The following is a 19,214-nucleotide window of genomic DNA, read 5'->3' as shown; positions in this document are numbered from 1 at the left end:
GTTTTTAAAATGGTGTAAAATATTAGTGGACCAAAGAAAAGTATAGTAGGGCCATAGTTCTTATACTTTGGTATTTTACGTGCTTGCACATGTTTTATTTGTATCAAATTTTGTAATTCTTTACTGTCATTTTCTTGTTTTTCATTAATTTAGTCCTCATGGTGAGTTACTACGTATATTAATTTGTTGTTGAAATATATTAATAGCAAGTGTTGATATATTAAGTAAACCATGCACATGAATTGAGCACTTCCTTTCCTTACCACACAATCTGAAATGTTTCCTGCCACCTGTTCCTCCCCCACTGAGAGCAGGGACCACAGCTCTTGTTCCCACTAACTCTGTCCTCAGTATCTAACGTTGTGCCTTTCATTTAGCAGATATTTAATCTAATTTTTTGAATGAGGCATTAGATATTGTGATGATTCGTTTGCATGTCTCTCTCCTTGTAGTCTGCATTGAACTTCAGAGAGTTAGGGGATCTATATTCTATTCAATATATTCTTAACACATTCCTTGACCCAAGTTGCTAAAGTTCTGACTGTGGAGTAGATGAATCATTTGAAAGAATCAGTTGACTGGACAGTTGGGTTGGAGGATGTAAAAAGAGGTGAGGCTGAAAACAGTTGGATCCAAGTCCTAGAATGCTTAGACGCCTTACAAAGAAGTTTGTGGTAATAGAATTGATAGAGGTTTAAATATTTTAGAAAAACACTTCTGAGAGGAAATGGAGGTTAAGTTTTGGACTGAGGCTGAGAGAAGTTTGCTGTATGAAGATGGGATCAGAAATCTGTCAACAACAACCTGTCATAGGGGGAAATTCTAAAAAAAAAAAGAAAAGTTGTAAATATACCTTGGGATTTTATTTTAGTTGAAAACATGTCCATATACTTTTTTAAAAATACTTTTTTTTATTTTGTTTTATTTATTTTTTATGTGGTGCTAGGGATTGAACCAGTGCCTCACACATGCTTGGCGAGCGCTCTACCACTGAGTCACAACCCCAGCCCCTTCCATATATGTTTGTCTAGTAATCTTTTGATGTAGGATCATGGCTTTTTTTTTTAAATATTATTCACTAATTACTGTTTGCATATCCAAAATGGACTCCTTATTTCCAGTTAATGTTTCTTTCAAGTGAGTGAAAATATATTTGCAAAGCAATCCAAACAATCATTCTAAAATTTAAATTTCTTTTAACTCCCTGCATACCATTTTTCCTCACCTTAATTCAATAATTTTGTTTTTAAACAACTTGTCTAATTTTTTCTTTTTCAAAGGCATTCAACTAGTTTGCAGAGGGAAACCAAAACAAGTTTTAAAAACCCTCAGATCTCCAGCTCTTTCATTTTTACATGTATCAAATTGCATAATATTTAATTTTTAAAGATTAAAGTAGGACAGTGGGAAAGGAAATTTAATAATAAACTTATGGAGTACAGCAGAGACTTCTGGTTATCCCCCAATGTGTATTGTCCTTCATTATCTATTTTGTGGGCACATCCCCACATAGCTTCTGACGCTCCTTCCCAGCCTTACTTGTAACCTCTTGAGACAAAAAGACTAGGTTCTAGCCATGGGGGCCTGAGTAGAAGCAGTGGGAACTTTTAGGTCTTGTCTTAGGAGGAAAGGGCATCCCTTCAATTCCCTTGCTTGTTCTTTCCCTCCTACTGACTGCAAGACACATATGCCAGTGGGATCCTAAATGTGCATCTGAAATGGAAGTCATGTCATGAAGATGGCAAAGCAAAAGCACAGTATTTATACCTCTTTCTAAATGTTTTAAAACCAATTAGTTAGGTATTAATAAGGAGGCTTTCAAGAGTTGATTCACACTGTTGCTTGGGTATAGAGGGGTAAAATTATTTTAATTTAGCCTAAAATCAGGCTGTCTCCTGCAATCAATAGGGAAAAACTACAAAATGTTTAACAAATTTCAAAATGTTTAAAGCTTAGGTCTGATAATGTAAACAGTCCACTAATGTAGTGTTTAGATTAAAATGCTTTGTCTCTCTCCATGCTCCCCATCTGCTGTTCTTCCTAATCAGTATAGGGGGACAAAGGGCAGGCAGGAGAGGAGGAAAGAGTGGTTTCCGTGAGCCCTTTTTGTCAAGGACAGTCTGGTCCCTTGGATGTGATGTGCTCTGCTTCCTCTGGTCTAGAAGGTGATGGCTCTCTCCTCGATGCCCCTGGCATCACAGCCAAAATCACCATGCTGCAGCTTGTGATTTAAGCCTGCTTGCCCAAGTGCCCTCTAAGTGACAGCCTCAGATCTCATGTAAGTTTGTGTAGGGCTGTAGTCTTGGTGGTTGTCACTCCTCTTGCCATACTGGGCCATGTAACAGCCTGGTGTCAACTCAGTTACTGTAGTCTCTGAAAACTGGAGGTGACTAGGTTGGGAAAATTGGACCCCCAGAGGCACCCTTGCTTAAACACGGTATGGTCCCCTTTTAGGACCCAAGTTTATAAGTGGCTCAAATTGGGAGAAAGTGCAGGAGAGGAAGGGAGACAGGGCTGATCCTGAAACTTGAGAGTAAAAGTAAATTGCTATGACTTGAGTGTGAGATTTATGTGCATGAGTGATGCGATGGGAAGGTGGGTAGATGCAAATGAGTTTAAAGAAGATGATTTTATTCAGCTTTAATCATGGGAGAGAAGTGACTGAATTTTTCTAAATAAATTATATAATTTTGATTCAGTCTTATTATGTACAATGTAAAAATTTGGAAATTGCAGAAATGTTTGAGGAATAAAATTGCATTACTCAGTTATAAACATCTCTTCAGTGTATTTCTTCCCATGCACTTTTCTTGTGCATGAATATATGTATATTTATAGATAATTTTAAAATTCTGTGCTTTCTTTTTTTTCTGCCTCTATTGGTGGTTTTTGTGGGGTTTTTGCTCTTCTTTCAGAATATCACAGGTGCCTAGAATTGTGCCTGGCACACAGTCAATATTGAATAAATGTTTGCTAGTGATTAAACTTATCCAGAGCCCTGGAGTGTTCCTGGGAAACAAGTGATACCTACATCACCCCAGGATTTTTTTTTAATCAACCCCCATATTCATGAACATGGTCATTTTTTTTCTTATGAATTAATGATAGTTCTCATTGTATTAAAGAAATCTGTGCTTTGATACTCATTAATTGTGAATATTTTCCCTAGCCTGTAGTTTTGCCTTTTTACTTTATTCATGGTGTTTTTTAAACATATGTAGGTTTTAGAACTTTTTGTTTATGTATGTGTGTGTGTGTTTGTGTTTGTGTATGTTCATATATTTAAATTCAGCCACCTTTTAAAAATATTGTCAGCAAAAAACCAAGCTCTGTATCAAAGAAATTTAACTTGACCGAGACCTAAAGAAAACAGATGTTTATGTCTTCCATGTAAGATAGCTGAGGTTAAGTAGTGCAGAGGTGTTCTGCCCCTATGGTCTAGGGACCCAAGTTCCTGTCTTCTCCTTGCTCAGCCGTCTCCTGGGCATTTTCCTAATCCACATGTTCACAACAACTCCATAGTGATACCCATTCTCACCTGAAGGAGCATGGCTGCCCTTTTCTTCTACACACATACACACACACACACACACACACACACATCATGTGACTTTGGTGAGAAATGTCGGGATGTGGCTCCACCCAGCAGCAGGAGAGGGTGAGACGTGCTGCTGTCTCTAGCAGATATGCTCCCAGCCACTATCTTTTTGTTGTCCTTGTTTTGTGCTGGGGATCACTGGAACCCAGGCCTCACACATGTTAGGAAAGTGCTTACCACAGAGCTACACTCCTGCCCCAGCCACTACTCTTCTATTCAGTAAGTGAAAGAAGAGAAAGTTTTAGTGGACAGTCATAAGTTTCCACCACTCTTTGTTTCATCTGTCTTTTGCCAGAATTCTGGATATCCTCCCATAGTTTATGTAAATATTCACTTAACATTTTCTTATGCTTTGTGGAATACCATGGAATACCTTCCTCCCGCCCCAACCCCACCCCCACCAGTCTGTTGAGCTCCTGCAATGTGCCAAGTATAGTAGACAATAGATGTATTCCCTGGGAATACCATGGGTATAAAAACCAAGGGACCTTACTCCCCACCTAGTTTATGTTCAGGTGGGTGAGAAGGACATTAAATCATCAGTGTTTGGAATGACCTACAGACCTTAGGGGCAGTCTAGGATACCATTTTCTTAATAATAGTAGGATGTTGATTGATTGCCTTTTTCTATCGTGATGTTACTTGTACCAGTGGTACCAAAGTACTAATGGGTCAGGATTCTGGCACATTAGCAGGAATAAAGTCAGTAACACCAAATTGTACTACTATTACTGTAATTTTTTTCACTACTTCGTACATGTGGTTTAAAGAAAAATAGCAGAGGCAGGAAAAATTAAGCACACATCTCTTTAGTATTCTGCATGATCAAATAGGAAGTGTACCTGAAGTACTCCTGCTAAATACCAAAGCATGGTAGTTTTCCTGAGGAGAGAGGTTGTATGATGAGTTGTGAACTGGTAATTGTCCTTTTATTGGGAAACTGATTTTACTTGAAAGGATGGCAAGCTGTGGTTAGTCTGACTTGGGGTTTTGGCAGCATTAGCCTTTCACTCTGAGGAAAACAGCTAACAGTATATGTGTCAGTAGTGAAATAAGCTTTCAAGAAAAAAAGGAAAAAATTACACACACACACACACACGAAACTTCTCTCTGCCACTGGAATCTTGAAGTCTTCCCAAGATTTTAAGCCTTTTCTGATGAGATTTTGGGTAACATTAAAAAGACAACTTAAATATACATATATGTGTGTGTGTATAGTAATATCATGGGCTGTGTCAATATTTAGCTCTGCATAACTCAATGAATCAATTTCTAAAACAAATTAACAAAATGTCTATTTCAGTAAAAGATAGACCAGTAGATTTAATGTACTGAAGTATGAAAAGTTTATAGAAATGGTTCAAATTTCACATTATAGCAACACTTTAGGATGGTACCCCCTTTTCACATTTGGGTATAGAATCAAAGACTATCCACGGTTATCTGTAAATGCTGTTAAAATACTCATACTTTATCTGTTATATAATTGTGTGGAAATGAATTTTCTTGGTATACTTCAGCCACAGTAATGTACTATGACATATGAAGTGCAGAAGTAGATATGAGAATCCAGATGTCTTTTATTAAGCAGTGTGCAAAAAAAGTAAAATAATGCTACTTGTTAGTTGTATATTTGAGGGTGAAGGAAGGAAAAATCTAATTTTTTAAATAAAATGTTTTGGTTTTTAATATCTAGTCAGCAACTTAATGAATATATTTTGATCACTAATAAAAATAGGATGTGGTCCTCAATATTTTTCTTGCCTCAAAATCATTTGGCGGGATTTTAAGTTACAGATTTCTAGATCCCATTTCCAGAGTTTATAAGTAAGTTTTGGCTTGTTTTAACAAATTACAGATGCTATGTACTGCTACCATGCTTTTATAAGAATCCCTATTATATCTGTTTCATTGGATTTGTTAGACTAACCTGCTTTAGATGCCATTTGGAGAAAGAAAAAAAGGCTTTGGAATTTCAAAGTAGTACAGTTTTAAAGACAATGGCTAGAAGTGTGCTTAGTTACCAGAAATTTGGGAATTAATTAAAAATGACACAGAACAGTTGGGAACCTGTTAGAATCATGGGTGTTGGCAAAAGATAGAAGATTCCTAGTTCATAGGCAAGAAGTACTTCAGTACAGCCATTGCAGTCTCCAGAATCAGCATTGTGGAGTCGTAACAAGCCTCAGTTCTCTGATGGTGACATGAGAGAACCATGTGATGGCTACACCAGCATTAGGTTGTATTATAGTTGAGGAGTCCTGAACTAGGGAGTTCCTCATTTTCTTTTTATACAATGCACAGTAAGTCAGCCTGACCTTCGTTCTGGAGGATACATTACATTTATTATACTGGACAGTAAACAAACCTTCCTCTGCTCCAGTGGAACACAGTATCTCTATCTCCCAAGGCTGTTCTCTACACACACACTGTTCTGAGGAAATTGTGAACATAGGCAGCCAGTCCTCTGCTCACACATGTTCACAGATGCAAGAGGCCCATCAAAAATTGTAATTTGACCTAAGAAAAGCTGGTAGTATCTGTGGCTTATTTACCAGTCCTTAATAGTAAATAGCTTAGCAAAAGCAAGAACAGTTTGACTTTCGACAGAGTGATGCATATGTTCCCCAATGAAGTAAACATATCCCCCTTGAGTGATTCTAAATTATTTTCAAAAATGTGTAAACTGTCATAGGGAGCAAATTTAAAAAGTAAAAGTAATCTTACAGTTACTGACACGTTAGCTGCAGTGAATTGCACTTGCAGTGTGAGTCTTTTTTGGCATACCACTTCTACATTTGGCTTCTAATAACTAATTTTCCCACATCTTTCCACTATGTAAACTACTGTAGCTCTGATTTGTGAAGTGTGTAGTGATTATCATTTGATCTTCACTTGGTGCAAATGTATCATTAACCTCTTTTGTTGTTCCCTCATTATCTCAGGATAATTAAAGTAATACTACTTGGCACAGGATTAGTCCACAACTCTTGGGTCCACGGGACAGAAACAAATTCATATCTGGTTCTCGCAAATTGGAAATCAAGGAGAGCTTGTTCCTTGATTATGACTCCAGTCATAGATTTCCTGCCTTGCCCATGTCAGTCCTGGAACCTGAACTTAGGAATTCCCAGTTATTTTAATATCTATAGTATATAGTAAATCTGCCTGACCTCAAAAGTGTCCTAAGATGGATGGTAATTACATCTTCCCCTAACTGTGATTTCATTGACAGGTGTAACTAGTGCTGTCCAAATTCTCATCCCAGCTTTCTCATAGCCTCTCAGTGCCACTTTCCTGTTTGGGCCTCATCTTTTAATATTGTTATCTGTGACGTGATAATGGGAAATGGTGTTTGTGGGCCATTTTTCACATCATACTTTTAGCACTGTGATCTTTCTTGATAACTTTCACATAGAGACCAGAAAAGGAATCTGGTTGGTTCCTTATTGTCCTTCTTTTCTTGGGAATAGGGGGAGGAATTTGCTGTATCCAAAAGTGATTGGTGTGTGTGTGTGTGTGTGTGTGTGTGTGTGAGAGAGAGAGAGAGAGAGAGAGAGAGAGAAGTTTTACACATCCTAGTTCATAAAATGTATTGTTTAATGGTTGATAGAAGACCCATAAGCATGAGGAATTTCACTCCCAATGACATATTCCTGTGGTCCAGCTGGAGATGCAGCTGTTGTTTTCCGTGGTCAAAAGTCAGGTGATTGATAAGCAGATCAGACAGAGTTGTGCATAGGAGGGTCCCTAAGGCATACTGTTGACACTTCTTAAGGATCTTAATGTATCCATAAATACACATCAATACATATTTATGTCTATCTATAAATACATATTGATATATATATCAATATGTATTTATAGATATATTTATAAGTATCTATAAATACAAACTCAGATATAGATGTTAACATTGTATGACTGTTGGATATGTGAAGTCATCTAGGTGACTCAGTTTCTCATTTTTATTCCTATACAAATAAAAACACTGAATTAAAAATTGATGCAGAAAACTTTGGACTACCACCATTGTGGCCTCCAGTTCCATTCTTCCTCACCCTCATCTTCTGGGTCTGCAGACCCTAATTGTGGAAAAACATTGGTCTACCAGTTAGGCTTACTGAATCATGACTGTTAAGGCTGCCAGGATGGAGCTTCAAGTGCTACACATTTTTTCTTTATGAAATTTTCCTGTCTTTCTAGTAGTCTTGTGTACAGATTTGTTCTTTTTTTTTTTTTTTCCCCAAATATAACCACGTTAACTTTATTCTTCCACAGTCCTGGAGGATAAAGTTTCAAAAATAAAATCCTCACATTTTATTTATATACTTATCTGTCTTCAAATATTTAGATTGATTTCATTTTTTAACTATTACAAATGTTCTTCAGTAAACATAGTTTTTGAGCATTGATTTTATTTCTTTTCTGTACATTCATTCCTAATATGTATGAAGGTATTATATTTATCTTAGGCATGAATGACTTAGCATGTCATTTTGTGAGGAGTTAAGATTGAGGAAAGTGGATCATCTTGAGGATCTAGATTTTGATGTTTCTATGAGTATTGTCAAATTATTCTTATATATCCAAGAATTTCAGATATATCACTCATACACATACATGTATGTGTATACGTACATATTCATATACATGTGTTTATTTAAATATAAGTTTTAAGCTTCTTTTTTTAAAATTTTTTTATTGTTGGTTGTTCAAAACATTACATAGTTCTTGATATATCATATTTCACACTTTGATTCAAGTGGGTTATGAACTCCCATTTTTACCCCATATACAAATTGCAGAATCACATCAGTTACACATCCATTGATTTACATATTGCCATACTAGTGTCTGTTGTATTCTGCTGCCTTTCCTATCCTCTACTATCCCCCCTCCCCTCCCCTCCCCTCCCCTCTTCTCTCTCTACCCCCTCTACTGTCATTCATTTCTCCCCCTTGTATTATTTTCCCCTTTCCCCTCACTTCCTCTTGTATGAAATTTTGTATAACCCTGAGGGTCTCCTTCCATTTCCATGCAATTTCCCTTCTCTCTCCCTTTCCCTCCCTTTTTTATTTAGCTTCTTATAGCTAAATAAAAAAGATCCTAGATTATTCCCCTGCTTGGGCATTACAGTTAAAAACAAAATCTTCTCTCATCCTAGAATTCCTCTTCCTGAAAGTAATAGAGACTTAAAACATTTATATTATTGAATAAACATTACATCAGAAGATGGTATGACTCCTAGGCAATTTGCTAAGAGATTGTAAAGACAGAAAGTAATCTCTCCCTTTGTATAGCCAACCTCGTACAACCTGTTACATACCTGTTGACAGCATGAACATGGATTCCCAGGCCTTGAGAAAGATACTCCACATCATCAAGCTGGCAAAAGGACTGCTTAGTTTTCAAAAGGATACTCACACACACACATACACACACACTCACACACACATATATACATATTTATATTTCAAAGAGAGGAAAGCTACTCCTAATTATAGTCTTCCTAAAGTAAATGCTCTAAAGAAAAGGGAATCTTTTTCCTTACTTTTAACTGGAAGAATTAAACCTCTTATTTTTAATTTATATTTCCTATTATACCATTATGCCTTTATTTGCTTGTCTCTTAAATAAAAAGAACTTGATATTGCTATTCTTATAGAAGAACTATGATAAATAGAAATGACTTTAAATGCACTTGTAATTTAGTAATCTATTCCATTTAAACTAAATTAAAATTTAGTTTGATTTAGTGTAAACATTTTAAGTTGTTAAATTCTATATGAATAATTAGAATTTGATGAAGGAAAGTGGTGGTGTCAGGAATTCAAATTACTTGACTAAATCACCATGTTAAATGTGATACTAGGCAGAGAGTTGGACAAAGGATGTTCTTTAAAAAAATAAATGTATTTGTTTTTTAAGGTCAGTGGTTTTTTGTTGTTGTTGTTATTGTTGTTGTTTGGTTAGTTGGTTTTGTTTTTAACCTTTGCCATCAGTTAGAATGTTAAAGCCTCCTATATTGCCTTTTAGTAAAATCAGGGACAGAGACACTATTTGATAGTCATCTTTATAGTAATAAATTATATACCTCTATTCAAGGAATTGGGATCTAGCTTGATTTGTTTTTCATTTTCCCTCTCCCTCTGCCTTCCCTTGTCCTCCCTCTCCACGTTTCCCTCTTATGGATCCCATTAGTAGGCAGTGCCTCTGGGACCCCAAACTGCAGATGTGTTCCCTCTTGGTATTACTATGCTGTCTCCTGTGCCCTTCCAGCATCTGTGTGTGCAGTTGTGTTTGTTTTGCTGAGCTCCACTTCACACACCTGCTGGGCTGCACATTTGCTCTCAGAGATGGAATTTTGTCAGCTACTTCCTCCTCAAAGGAGACCTGAGGGAGGGCTCCTCAGTGCTCCCCCTTAGGGCTTTATAGCCACAGGCCTGCTAGGAGCAATATGTCCACATTCTCAGCCTCTGGGAGCCTCAAGCCTCCCTTCCCCTCCCCTGAAGGCTACCTCATTCCATGGCAACCAGCTTTATAGGCCATATAGTCACCTTGACTGGTCCGCCCTTATGATCCCAGTGTTCACACACTTTGATCTTTCCTAACTGATACATGCTGTGTAAGGATTTCTTGCTTCTTCTTGAAGTTGCTATTGGTGGGGTAGGAACTTTTTTTATGCCGCTCAGGATTTAAGGAAAGAGTATTAGCCTCCTGGCTGAGTACTGAGTACTTTCTGGAAAGAGGTACCCCTTTCTCCCTGCCCCTGTCCGTATACCATCCCTTCATGGATATTTTTTTTTTTTTAAATTGCTTCCTGTTCGTCATGTGACAGTTCTGACTGTGATTGTGGAAAACAATCTTTGAACTCTTTGCTAAGTGCTCTATGGAAAGCCCATCTGTGTTAAGCATGTTGAACCTTTCACCATGCAGCTTTTCTAATTTTCCTGTTAGGAATCTCTCCATATGGAAGTGAGAAAACAAATTACATAAATTGCTAAGCTTGGAGAGGATTTTGCAGGGTGTCTGCCTCTGGCTATCTATTCCACAGAGTACTTCCTCATTAGTAAAAAAGAAAGTAGGAACCCAGTTAATAAGACTGGTATCCCTTCTCTTTAATGTTAAGCCAATTTCAGAATTTTTGAACCACAAGTCACAGACGCGATGCTTATTGCAAAATAAGCTAAGTGTCCCATGTTGTCAGTTATTTTAAAGAGATATAAAGCAAATATGAATTTAAAGGTAATATCTAATCTCAGAATATTTTACTTTTTTCTCAGGTTTAAAACTTATCAGTGTACACATAGTTTAACTGGGAACAGCGTAGTTCTTCACAATTTCTGATTTCCCCCACTGTGTAGCTCAAACCTCTTGAGCTTATTTCTCTCAAATATTTCTCTGGGCTTCCAAGTGGTTTCACTAGAAGGGTGGACTATTCATTGGGGCTCCTGGTGGCTGTGGAATCATCTCCCTCTGTACAGGTCCTAGGATCTAACATGCTCCCTCCCAGCATGGCAGCTGCTGACTCAGCATTCAGTACTCCAAAAACTGGTGGCCACTTGAAGACAACCCTACTGGAAACTGCCCGCCCTTGCAGGCTTGGTGGACCGCCCCTTGCTTAGAGAGTTCTGTCCCTCAAACAGAGAGATGTGGGAGCCATAATGCCTGCGATTGTGCTGTGTCAAGAGCCAACTACACTGTGGTTGATTAATAAATAATGGGTTGTTTATCTTGGAATTGTTTATATTGGCAGATGCTCTGAAAGATTCAAAAGCTGTCTGTAAGTGAAGAATGCCCTTTATTGTTTATTCAGTGCCTAATTTTCTATTTAATGTGAGGGTATCTTGGGTGAATTTCTTGAATATCAGACCACAAGTAAATCTTCTGCAGTTTTCGCCTCAAGTTTTATAGAGGCCATTTAACTACAACCTGTGGCTGCAAATCATCTCCAAGGCCTCTGATGTTTTATATGTGTGTGTGTGTGTGTGTGTGTGTGTGTCTGTGTATCTGTCTGTCTGTCTGTCTATCTGTCTAAATGTATGTTGGCATGTGTGTTTGTGGCTCCAGGGAGAAAGGGGGCAAAGGGAAAGAGGAAGCCTGGAGTGTTACCATCTAGTTTTGTCCATCACAAATAGCTGAAATAAACTTAAGAGCATTTCTGTTTGGTTGACTGTGTCTAGCACAAGATAGCAGCTGAGAAATCAGATAGGAATGTGTGCACAGTGAAAGGCACATGTGCGGAGTGGATCGGAGGGTTGACACAGGGGATAGAGGATCACCAGGTGACAAGAGGAAGAGAGAAAGTGTATTTTGTCAGGGGAAACAATATGTTTGAAGGCTTGTTGCATGGCCAGCAGCAGTGCTCAGTAATGCTCAGCATAAAACACTGTAGGAATGGCTGGGGAAATGAGGCTCAGGTGATGAAAATCCTGAGTTCTGTCCCTCAAACAGTAATAAATTCCTGCAGGGTGTGTACCTGTGGCAACAGGCTCATCCTGTCTTACCTTTGTTGGTCTCTGCTCAGATGTTCTCAATATCCACCAATTGAGTGGTTTGACAAATTGGTCTAATTTAATATAAAGATAGCAGTTACTGTTAAGTGGGAAGGAAGGGTATTTAAGAGGACACTGACTTTGTAAGTGGTCATTTTATTAGTAATATTTTCATGTGAGAGTAGTACAATGGGAGGGACTCATCATAAAGAGACCCGCATGTGTAAAGAGTGAAGGAGTTTTGAGAAAGGCTTTTTGACTTGTGTGAAAGGAAGATGAAAAAACCCGGTGGACTTTTTGTCTAACATACCATTGCATCCCCGCAGAGTGCCCATCTATTGAAGGGCATCTATATTGGTTCCACAGTGTTTAGGGGTGCTGGTTGAACATAAATTGCATAAGACAGAGCTGTAGTGACATAAGATGTTTTAAATCTTTTTTAAAATATGACAGCAGAATGCATTTTGATTCATTGTATACAATTGCAGCACAACTTTTCATTTCTCTGGTTGTACATGATGTAGCATCGTATCGTATGTGCCGTATCGTATGTGCAGTCATACATGCACCTAGGGTAATGATGTCCATCTCATTCCACCATCTTTCCTGCTTCCATGCCCCTTCCCTCTTCTCCCTCCTCTTTGCCCAATCACAATTTCTCCATTTTCCCCATGACCCTCCCCCATTACAGATCAGCATCCACTTATCAGAGACAACATCTGGCCTTTGGTGTTTTGGGATTGGCTTACTTCACTTACCTTGATATTCTTGAACTCCATCCATTTACCTGCAAATGCTGAGTAATATTCCATTGTGTATATATATATATATATATATATATATATATATATATATATATATACCAAAGTTTCTTTATCCATTCATCTATTGAAGGGCATCTAGATTGGTTCCAAAGTTTAGCTGTTGTGAATTGTGCTGCTATATACATTGATGTGGCTGTGTCCCTATAGTATGCTGTTTTTAAGTCCTTTGGGTATAGACCGAGGAGTGGGATAGCTGGTCAAATGGTGGTTCCATTCCAAGTTTTCTAAGGAATCTCCATACTGCTTTCCAGAGTGGTTACACCCATTTGCAGTCCTACCAGTAATGCATGAGTGTGCCTTTTCCCCCACATCCTCGCCAACATTATTTGTTGTCTGTATTCTTGATAACTGCCATTTTGACTGGCATGAGATGAAATCTTAGAGTACTTTTGACTTACATTTCTCTAATTACTACAGATGTTGAACATTTTTTCATATATTTGTTGATCAAAAGTATATCTGAGAAGTGTCTGTTCAGCTCTTTACCCCATTTCTTGATCGAGTTGTTTGTTTTTTTAACGCTAAGGTTTTTTTTAGTTCTTTATATATTCTGGAGATTGGTGCTCTATCTGATATGCCTGTGGCAAAATTTGCTCCCAGAATGTAGGCTCTCTTTTCATCTCACTGATTGTTTCTTTTGCTGAGAAGACGCTTTTTAGTTTGAGTCCATCCCATTTATTAATTGTTGATTTTATTTCTGGCGCTTTAGAAGTCTTGTTAAGGAAGTCAGGGCCTAATCTGACATGATGATTTGGGCCTTCTTTTTCCTCTGTTAGGCTCAGGGTCTCTGAATAATTCCTAGGTCCTTGATCTACTTTGAGTTGAATTTTCTGCAGGGTGAGACAGGGGTTTATTTTCATTTTGTTGCATTTGGATTTCCAGTTCTCTCTTACCATTTGTTGAAGAGGCTATCTTTTATCCAATGTATGTTTTTGGCGCCTTTGTCCAGTATCTCATATAACTTTGTCCAATTATCTCATATAACTGTATTTGTATGAGTTTGTTTTTGTGTCTTCCGTTCTCTGCCATTAGTCTACATGTCTATTTTGGTGCCAATACCATGCTTTTTTATTACTAGAGCTTTGTGTAGTATATTTTAAGTACTGGTATTGTGATGCCTCCTTCTTCACTCTTGTTGCTAAGATTGCTTTGGCGATTCTGGTTCTCTTCTTTTTCTAAATGAATTTCATGATTGCTTTCTCTTTCTATAAGGGATGACGATGGGATTTTAATTGGAATCACATTGAATCTGTATAGCATTTTAGGTAGTATGGCCATTTTGACAATATTAATTTTGCCTATCCAAGAGCATGAAAGATCTTTCCATCTTCTAAGGCCTTCTTCAATTTCTTTCTTTAATGTTCTGTAGTTTTCATTGTAGAGGTCTTTCATCTCTTTTACTGATTCCCAAACATTTTATTTATTTATTTATTTTTTGAGGCTCTTGTGAATGGGGTAGTTTTCCTAATTTCTCTTTCAGAGGATTCATCACTGATGTATAGAAATGCATTTGATTTATGGGTATTGATTTTATATTCTGCTACTTTGCTGAATTCATTAATTAATTCTAGAAGTTTTTTGGTAGAGTTTTTTTGGATCCTCTAAGTATAGGATCATGTCATCAGCAAATGATGATAATTTGAGTTCTTCTTTTCCTATTTGTGTTTTAAACTTTATATGCACTTTCTCAGTACCGCTGCCATTCTACTTCACAAGAGCCAAAAGTTAAAACCAATTGGCCAAGCAGTGAAAACATCTGCTGATATGGATTAAAACCTGGAATGAAACTCATTTATAGTGCTTCAGTTTTAATACAAGATGGAACTTGTTAGAGCTTTAGAAGATATACACAAACAACAATGAAAGGATTTTTTTTTCAATTGAGTTTATTGAATTTGAGTATATTATGAAGAAAGAGACAACAGGACTTGCATCTGAAAAAGTTTCCATATATTTTGAATTAATAAAGCTCACTTATTTTTTAAATAAATCTTATTGTGTATTTTTAAGGTATACTACATGGCACATAACTAAGTCTCTCAAACACACACACAGAGTCTCAAATGGTTAATACAGTTAAAATTAATATTTTTATCAGCTTATCTATTATTTATTATCTATTATTTATTATCTATTATCAGCTTTATTTATTTATTATCTATTATAAGCTTATTTTATCAGCTTATCTATTATTTTTATCAGTTGACACATTTTTCTCCTGTGCCAACAACAGCTGTCATTCACTTATTTGACCAAAATTCTCAATACGGGGATGGGTATTTACAGTGGTTAAAGCGCTTGCTCAACATACACAAGGCCCTGGCTTGGTCCCCAGTACCACAAAAGCAAAAACAAAACAAATTTCTAATAAAATAGAAAGAAATCCCAAATATACTACACTATTATGAACTGTAATACTCATGTTGTATAGTGGGTCTTACACTTGTTCATCCTATGTAGTTGCTGCTTTGTATCTCATTTTCTTAAGCAATCCATAGTGTATATGTGTGTTCTGGGAGTTGAATTTACTTAAGTTGAATGTTGAAATTAGAAATTCTTTATTTTGTTTTTTAGGTGCTGGTGAATCAGGGAAAAGTACAATAGTGAAGCAGATGAAGTAAGTAGATTTAAAACATTGAATTTTTTTTTTTTTATGTTTTAATATACCCTTCATCAAAGAAAGTGCTTTTTCTTTGCTTTCATTTCATTAGAATTATCCATGAAGCTGGCTACTCAGAGGAAGAATGTAAGCAGTACAGAGCAGTGGTCTACAGTAACACCATCCAGTCCATCATTGCTATCATTAGGGCCATGGGGCGGTTGAAGATAGACTTTGGTGACTCGGCTCGGGCGGTAAGTTATTTTATTGCAGTAGGCTTGATAAGTAAAAAGAATAACTTGTTAACTAATCAGGACTCTTTTATACAAGGAGTCAAAAGGGTAGACGTGAGTCAGGAGCTTTAGAAGTAAGTGAAATGAACATATACAGAATTATACTTCATGGTTATACTTACCTTATCCATCAGGTAATTTGGATAATTCAATAATTATTATTGACTGCAATACTTTCTATATAACATGTATCAGGTACCTCTGTTTTTGTATTCATTGGTTTTCTATTACTGTAAAAAAATACCTGGCATAATCAACTTAAAAGGAGAACATGTCTATTTTGCCTCACAGTTTCAGAGATTTTAGTCCTTGTATGGTTGGCCTGTTGCTTTGGGCCTATAGTGAGGAAATACATCGTGGTGGTAGCAGGTAGCCAAGGAAGCTACTCACCTCATGGCAGCCAAGAAGTGAAAAGAGAGAAAAGAAAAGATCAGTTTTCCATGATCCTATTTAAGGGCATGCCTCCAGTAACCTAAGACCTCCCATTAGGCCCTACCTCCCAATTGTTCCACCACCTCACAATAGCCCCATGGGCAGGGGTCCAGGCCTTTAGCACATGTGGCTTTAGGGGACATTTCAGATACAAACTGTAGCAGTCCCCATAACAATATTTTTGTAGTTAATACGTTGTAAACTGCTTACACTAACACTATTTAAAATCTGTTCTTATAATTTAGAATTCTGAAATGACCTACTTATTTGTATTCATGCCCAGACTATAAAGAAATCTAATCTTTAATAATGAAAACAGTGCAAAAGTTTGCTTATCTTTGGAATAGGAAAGTATTGGCTACTAAAAAACATGTATCAAATTTAAGAGCTAAAGGGGACCTTTGAAGACAAGCTAGTTTCACTCCTTTATTTTCCTAATAAAGAAAAACTGAAACCCAGGAAATATTACAATCTAGAATGATCAAGGCTCTGTGCCTGTGCTTCTTTCTTTGACCCAGTAATTTGTTTTCAGTTTGATTCAAAGCAATACTGGTTGGTACTGTCCACAAAACATTGTTTTTTCCCCAGCTCCCATTTGATTGTTTGCTATTTGAGTACTTTACTGATTCTTTTTTAGTAACTGTTATAAAACTTGATGAAAAACCTTTAACTGAAGCCTAGCTTTTTTTTTTTTGCACAAAGTATGTATATTATTAATAATACTGTGCTGCATTTTTATAGTTCTTTTATCTTTTTATGTTGTGTGTGTGCGCACACAAGCACACACATATGTCTCCTTACTAATACCATGAAGATTTTCTGCATAGAGACTATAACTTTCTGTCTTACAGTTTGTTGTTGTTGTTGTTGTTTTCTTTTAACATACAGCGAAATTCATGATTAATAAGAAAGGAAAATGAATAAAACCCGTATTAGGAAATATAGGTTAGAGAAATCTAAAATAAACTGGGCTTGTTTATGAGTTACTTTAAAATTTTCTTATAAGTTACTGAGTCATGTTAACTTACTCAGTTTTTCCTTTTAAACAAAAATTTTAAAGGCTTTAGCATGTTAATTAAAATTTTCATATAGATTTTAAGATCCATTTTAAGAACAAATTTTATTTTTTGAGATTTATGACATTGTTATTAGATATGTATACATAGTAATATTGGTACTATAATGAAATAAATTAACTTACATATCATCTCACACTGTGTGTGTGTTGGGGATGGGGGAGGCAGCTACAATCTTATTTAACAAAAATCCCTCTTTCAGTTTAATTAGCTATAGTCCTCATGTTGTCAAAAAGAAAAAAAATAACAGATTTTGGTGAGGATGTGGAAAAGAGAGAACCCTAGTGCACTCTTGGTAAGAATGCATATTGACTCATCCATTATGAAAACAGTAGGAAGTTTCTAAAGAAATTTAAAAAAATTATGATCCAGTTATCACTCTTCTGGGTATAAACCAAAAGGAGACAAAATAACCATTTGATTATGTTATCTGCAGTTCTGTGTTCATTGCATTGTTTATTCAAAATAGCCAAGATAGGGAAACAACCTGTCAGTGGACAAATAGGTAAAGAGAATGTGATGTGTGTACACATGTGGGGAGACACACACACACACACACACACACAATGGAATATTGTTCAGACTTCGGAAAGTTTTTTCCTCAACATGGATGAACCTGAAGGATATTATTTAGTGAAATAAAGCCAGATACAGATAAAAATTTTGCCTGATTTCATTTACATGTAGAACTAAAACCAAGAAAAGTCATCTGTGCAGAATTAGAGAATAAAACAATGATCACCAGGGGCTGGGTGCAAGGGAAGGGGGAGACATAGGTCAAAGGGGACAAAGTAGGAGATGTGTAGGATGAAGGAATCTGGAGATACAATGTACAATAGAGGACTGCAGGTCATTTAAAATAATGTATTCATTTATAATTTGTTCACTCAACACATGTCCAGTAAACATGTGTTGAATGAACAAATGATAAGTGGATAAATTACAGATTGAGTAGTAGGACAGTACATTGAATAATGTATCAGTATTCTGGACATATATTTCAAAAAAAAATTCAGAAGAATGTTATAAACTATTAAAATAATCTTAAAATCTTAGAAATGTTAATCACACTTAACTTTTTAATCTTTGTGTAAAAGGAGTACATATAAGGACTCTACTCTTAGATTATGGAGAAAGAATTAATAAAATTTATACCAATTCCAGTTCCAATTATGGTATTTGAAACATTTTTGTCAATAATATATGCAGTATTCTGCATTCAGATCTTGTATATGGCTATGAAAACAAGATTTGTACCCTATATGGTGGGAGCTAATGAAGGTTCAGTACAAGGGCACTCTACCACCGAGCTGCATCATCAGTCCTTTATTTTTTTATTTATTTATTTTTTTTGAGACAGGAGTTCTACTAAGTTGCCCAGTCTTGCCTTGAATTTGTAATCCTCTGCCTTAATTGAGTTGCTGGTTTATAGGTATGTGCCACTATGCCTGGCTAGTGCAAGCAACTTTGAAAGAGGATTTTTTTTTTTTATATTATTCTCTCTCTCAAGGAATGTTATTTTCTTACACCTCCATCACCTTTTTAATTAATTAAAAATTAATTAGTTAATTTCAGCTTAGTTTCAGGAATGACCAGGAATAATCCCTTACCATACCATAATCCCTCACCATAAGCCTTTTCTTATCTTTTTCTTTTTTAGTTGGTTACCTGCGGTTTTGGAATCTAATATGGCCTGCTCTGCATCTATTTCTTCCTCCTCTCAGACCCTTACTTCTGTTGGCCTTTGTGGTCCCTATTAACTCATCCACACAAACACCTATCCTCACATTGTTTGTGATTTGACTCCTCCCTGTTGGGTTGCCTTGCCTCTCTACAGGGCTCTGAAGAACCACTAGGCCCTCAAAGTTATGCTCAGGGATGTGTAGATGGATTC

General features: G+C 36.5%; 1 protein-coding gene across 1 annotated transcript in view; it reads left to right on the top strand.

Annotated features, from left to right (window-relative positions):
- Positions 1-19,214, top strand: part of Gnai1 (G protein subunit alpha i1) — an 87,830-nt gene that overhangs the window by 37,125 nt on the left and 31,491 nt on the right. Inside the window, exons 2-3 of the mRNA XM_046464164.2 lie at positions 15,495-15,537; positions 15,632-15,773. Of these exons, the coding sequence (XP_046320120.1) occupies positions 15,495-15,537; positions 15,632-15,773 (185 nt within the window). The remainder of the gene's footprint in view (positions 1-15,494; positions 15,538-15,631; positions 15,774-19,214) is intronic.

Source organism: Marmota monax, unplaced genomic scaffold, assembly GCF_021218885.2.
Source record: "Marmota monax isolate L192 unplaced genomic scaffold, Marmota_monax_Labrador192_F-V1.1 WCK01_AAM20220418_F8-fsc00065, whole genome shotgun sequence".
Taxonomy (NCBI): domain Eukaryota; kingdom Metazoa; phylum Chordata; class Mammalia; order Rodentia; family Sciuridae; genus Marmota; species Marmota monax.
Note: the sequence above shows the minus strand (reverse complement) of the source record. Positions and strands in the feature narration are given on the sequence as shown.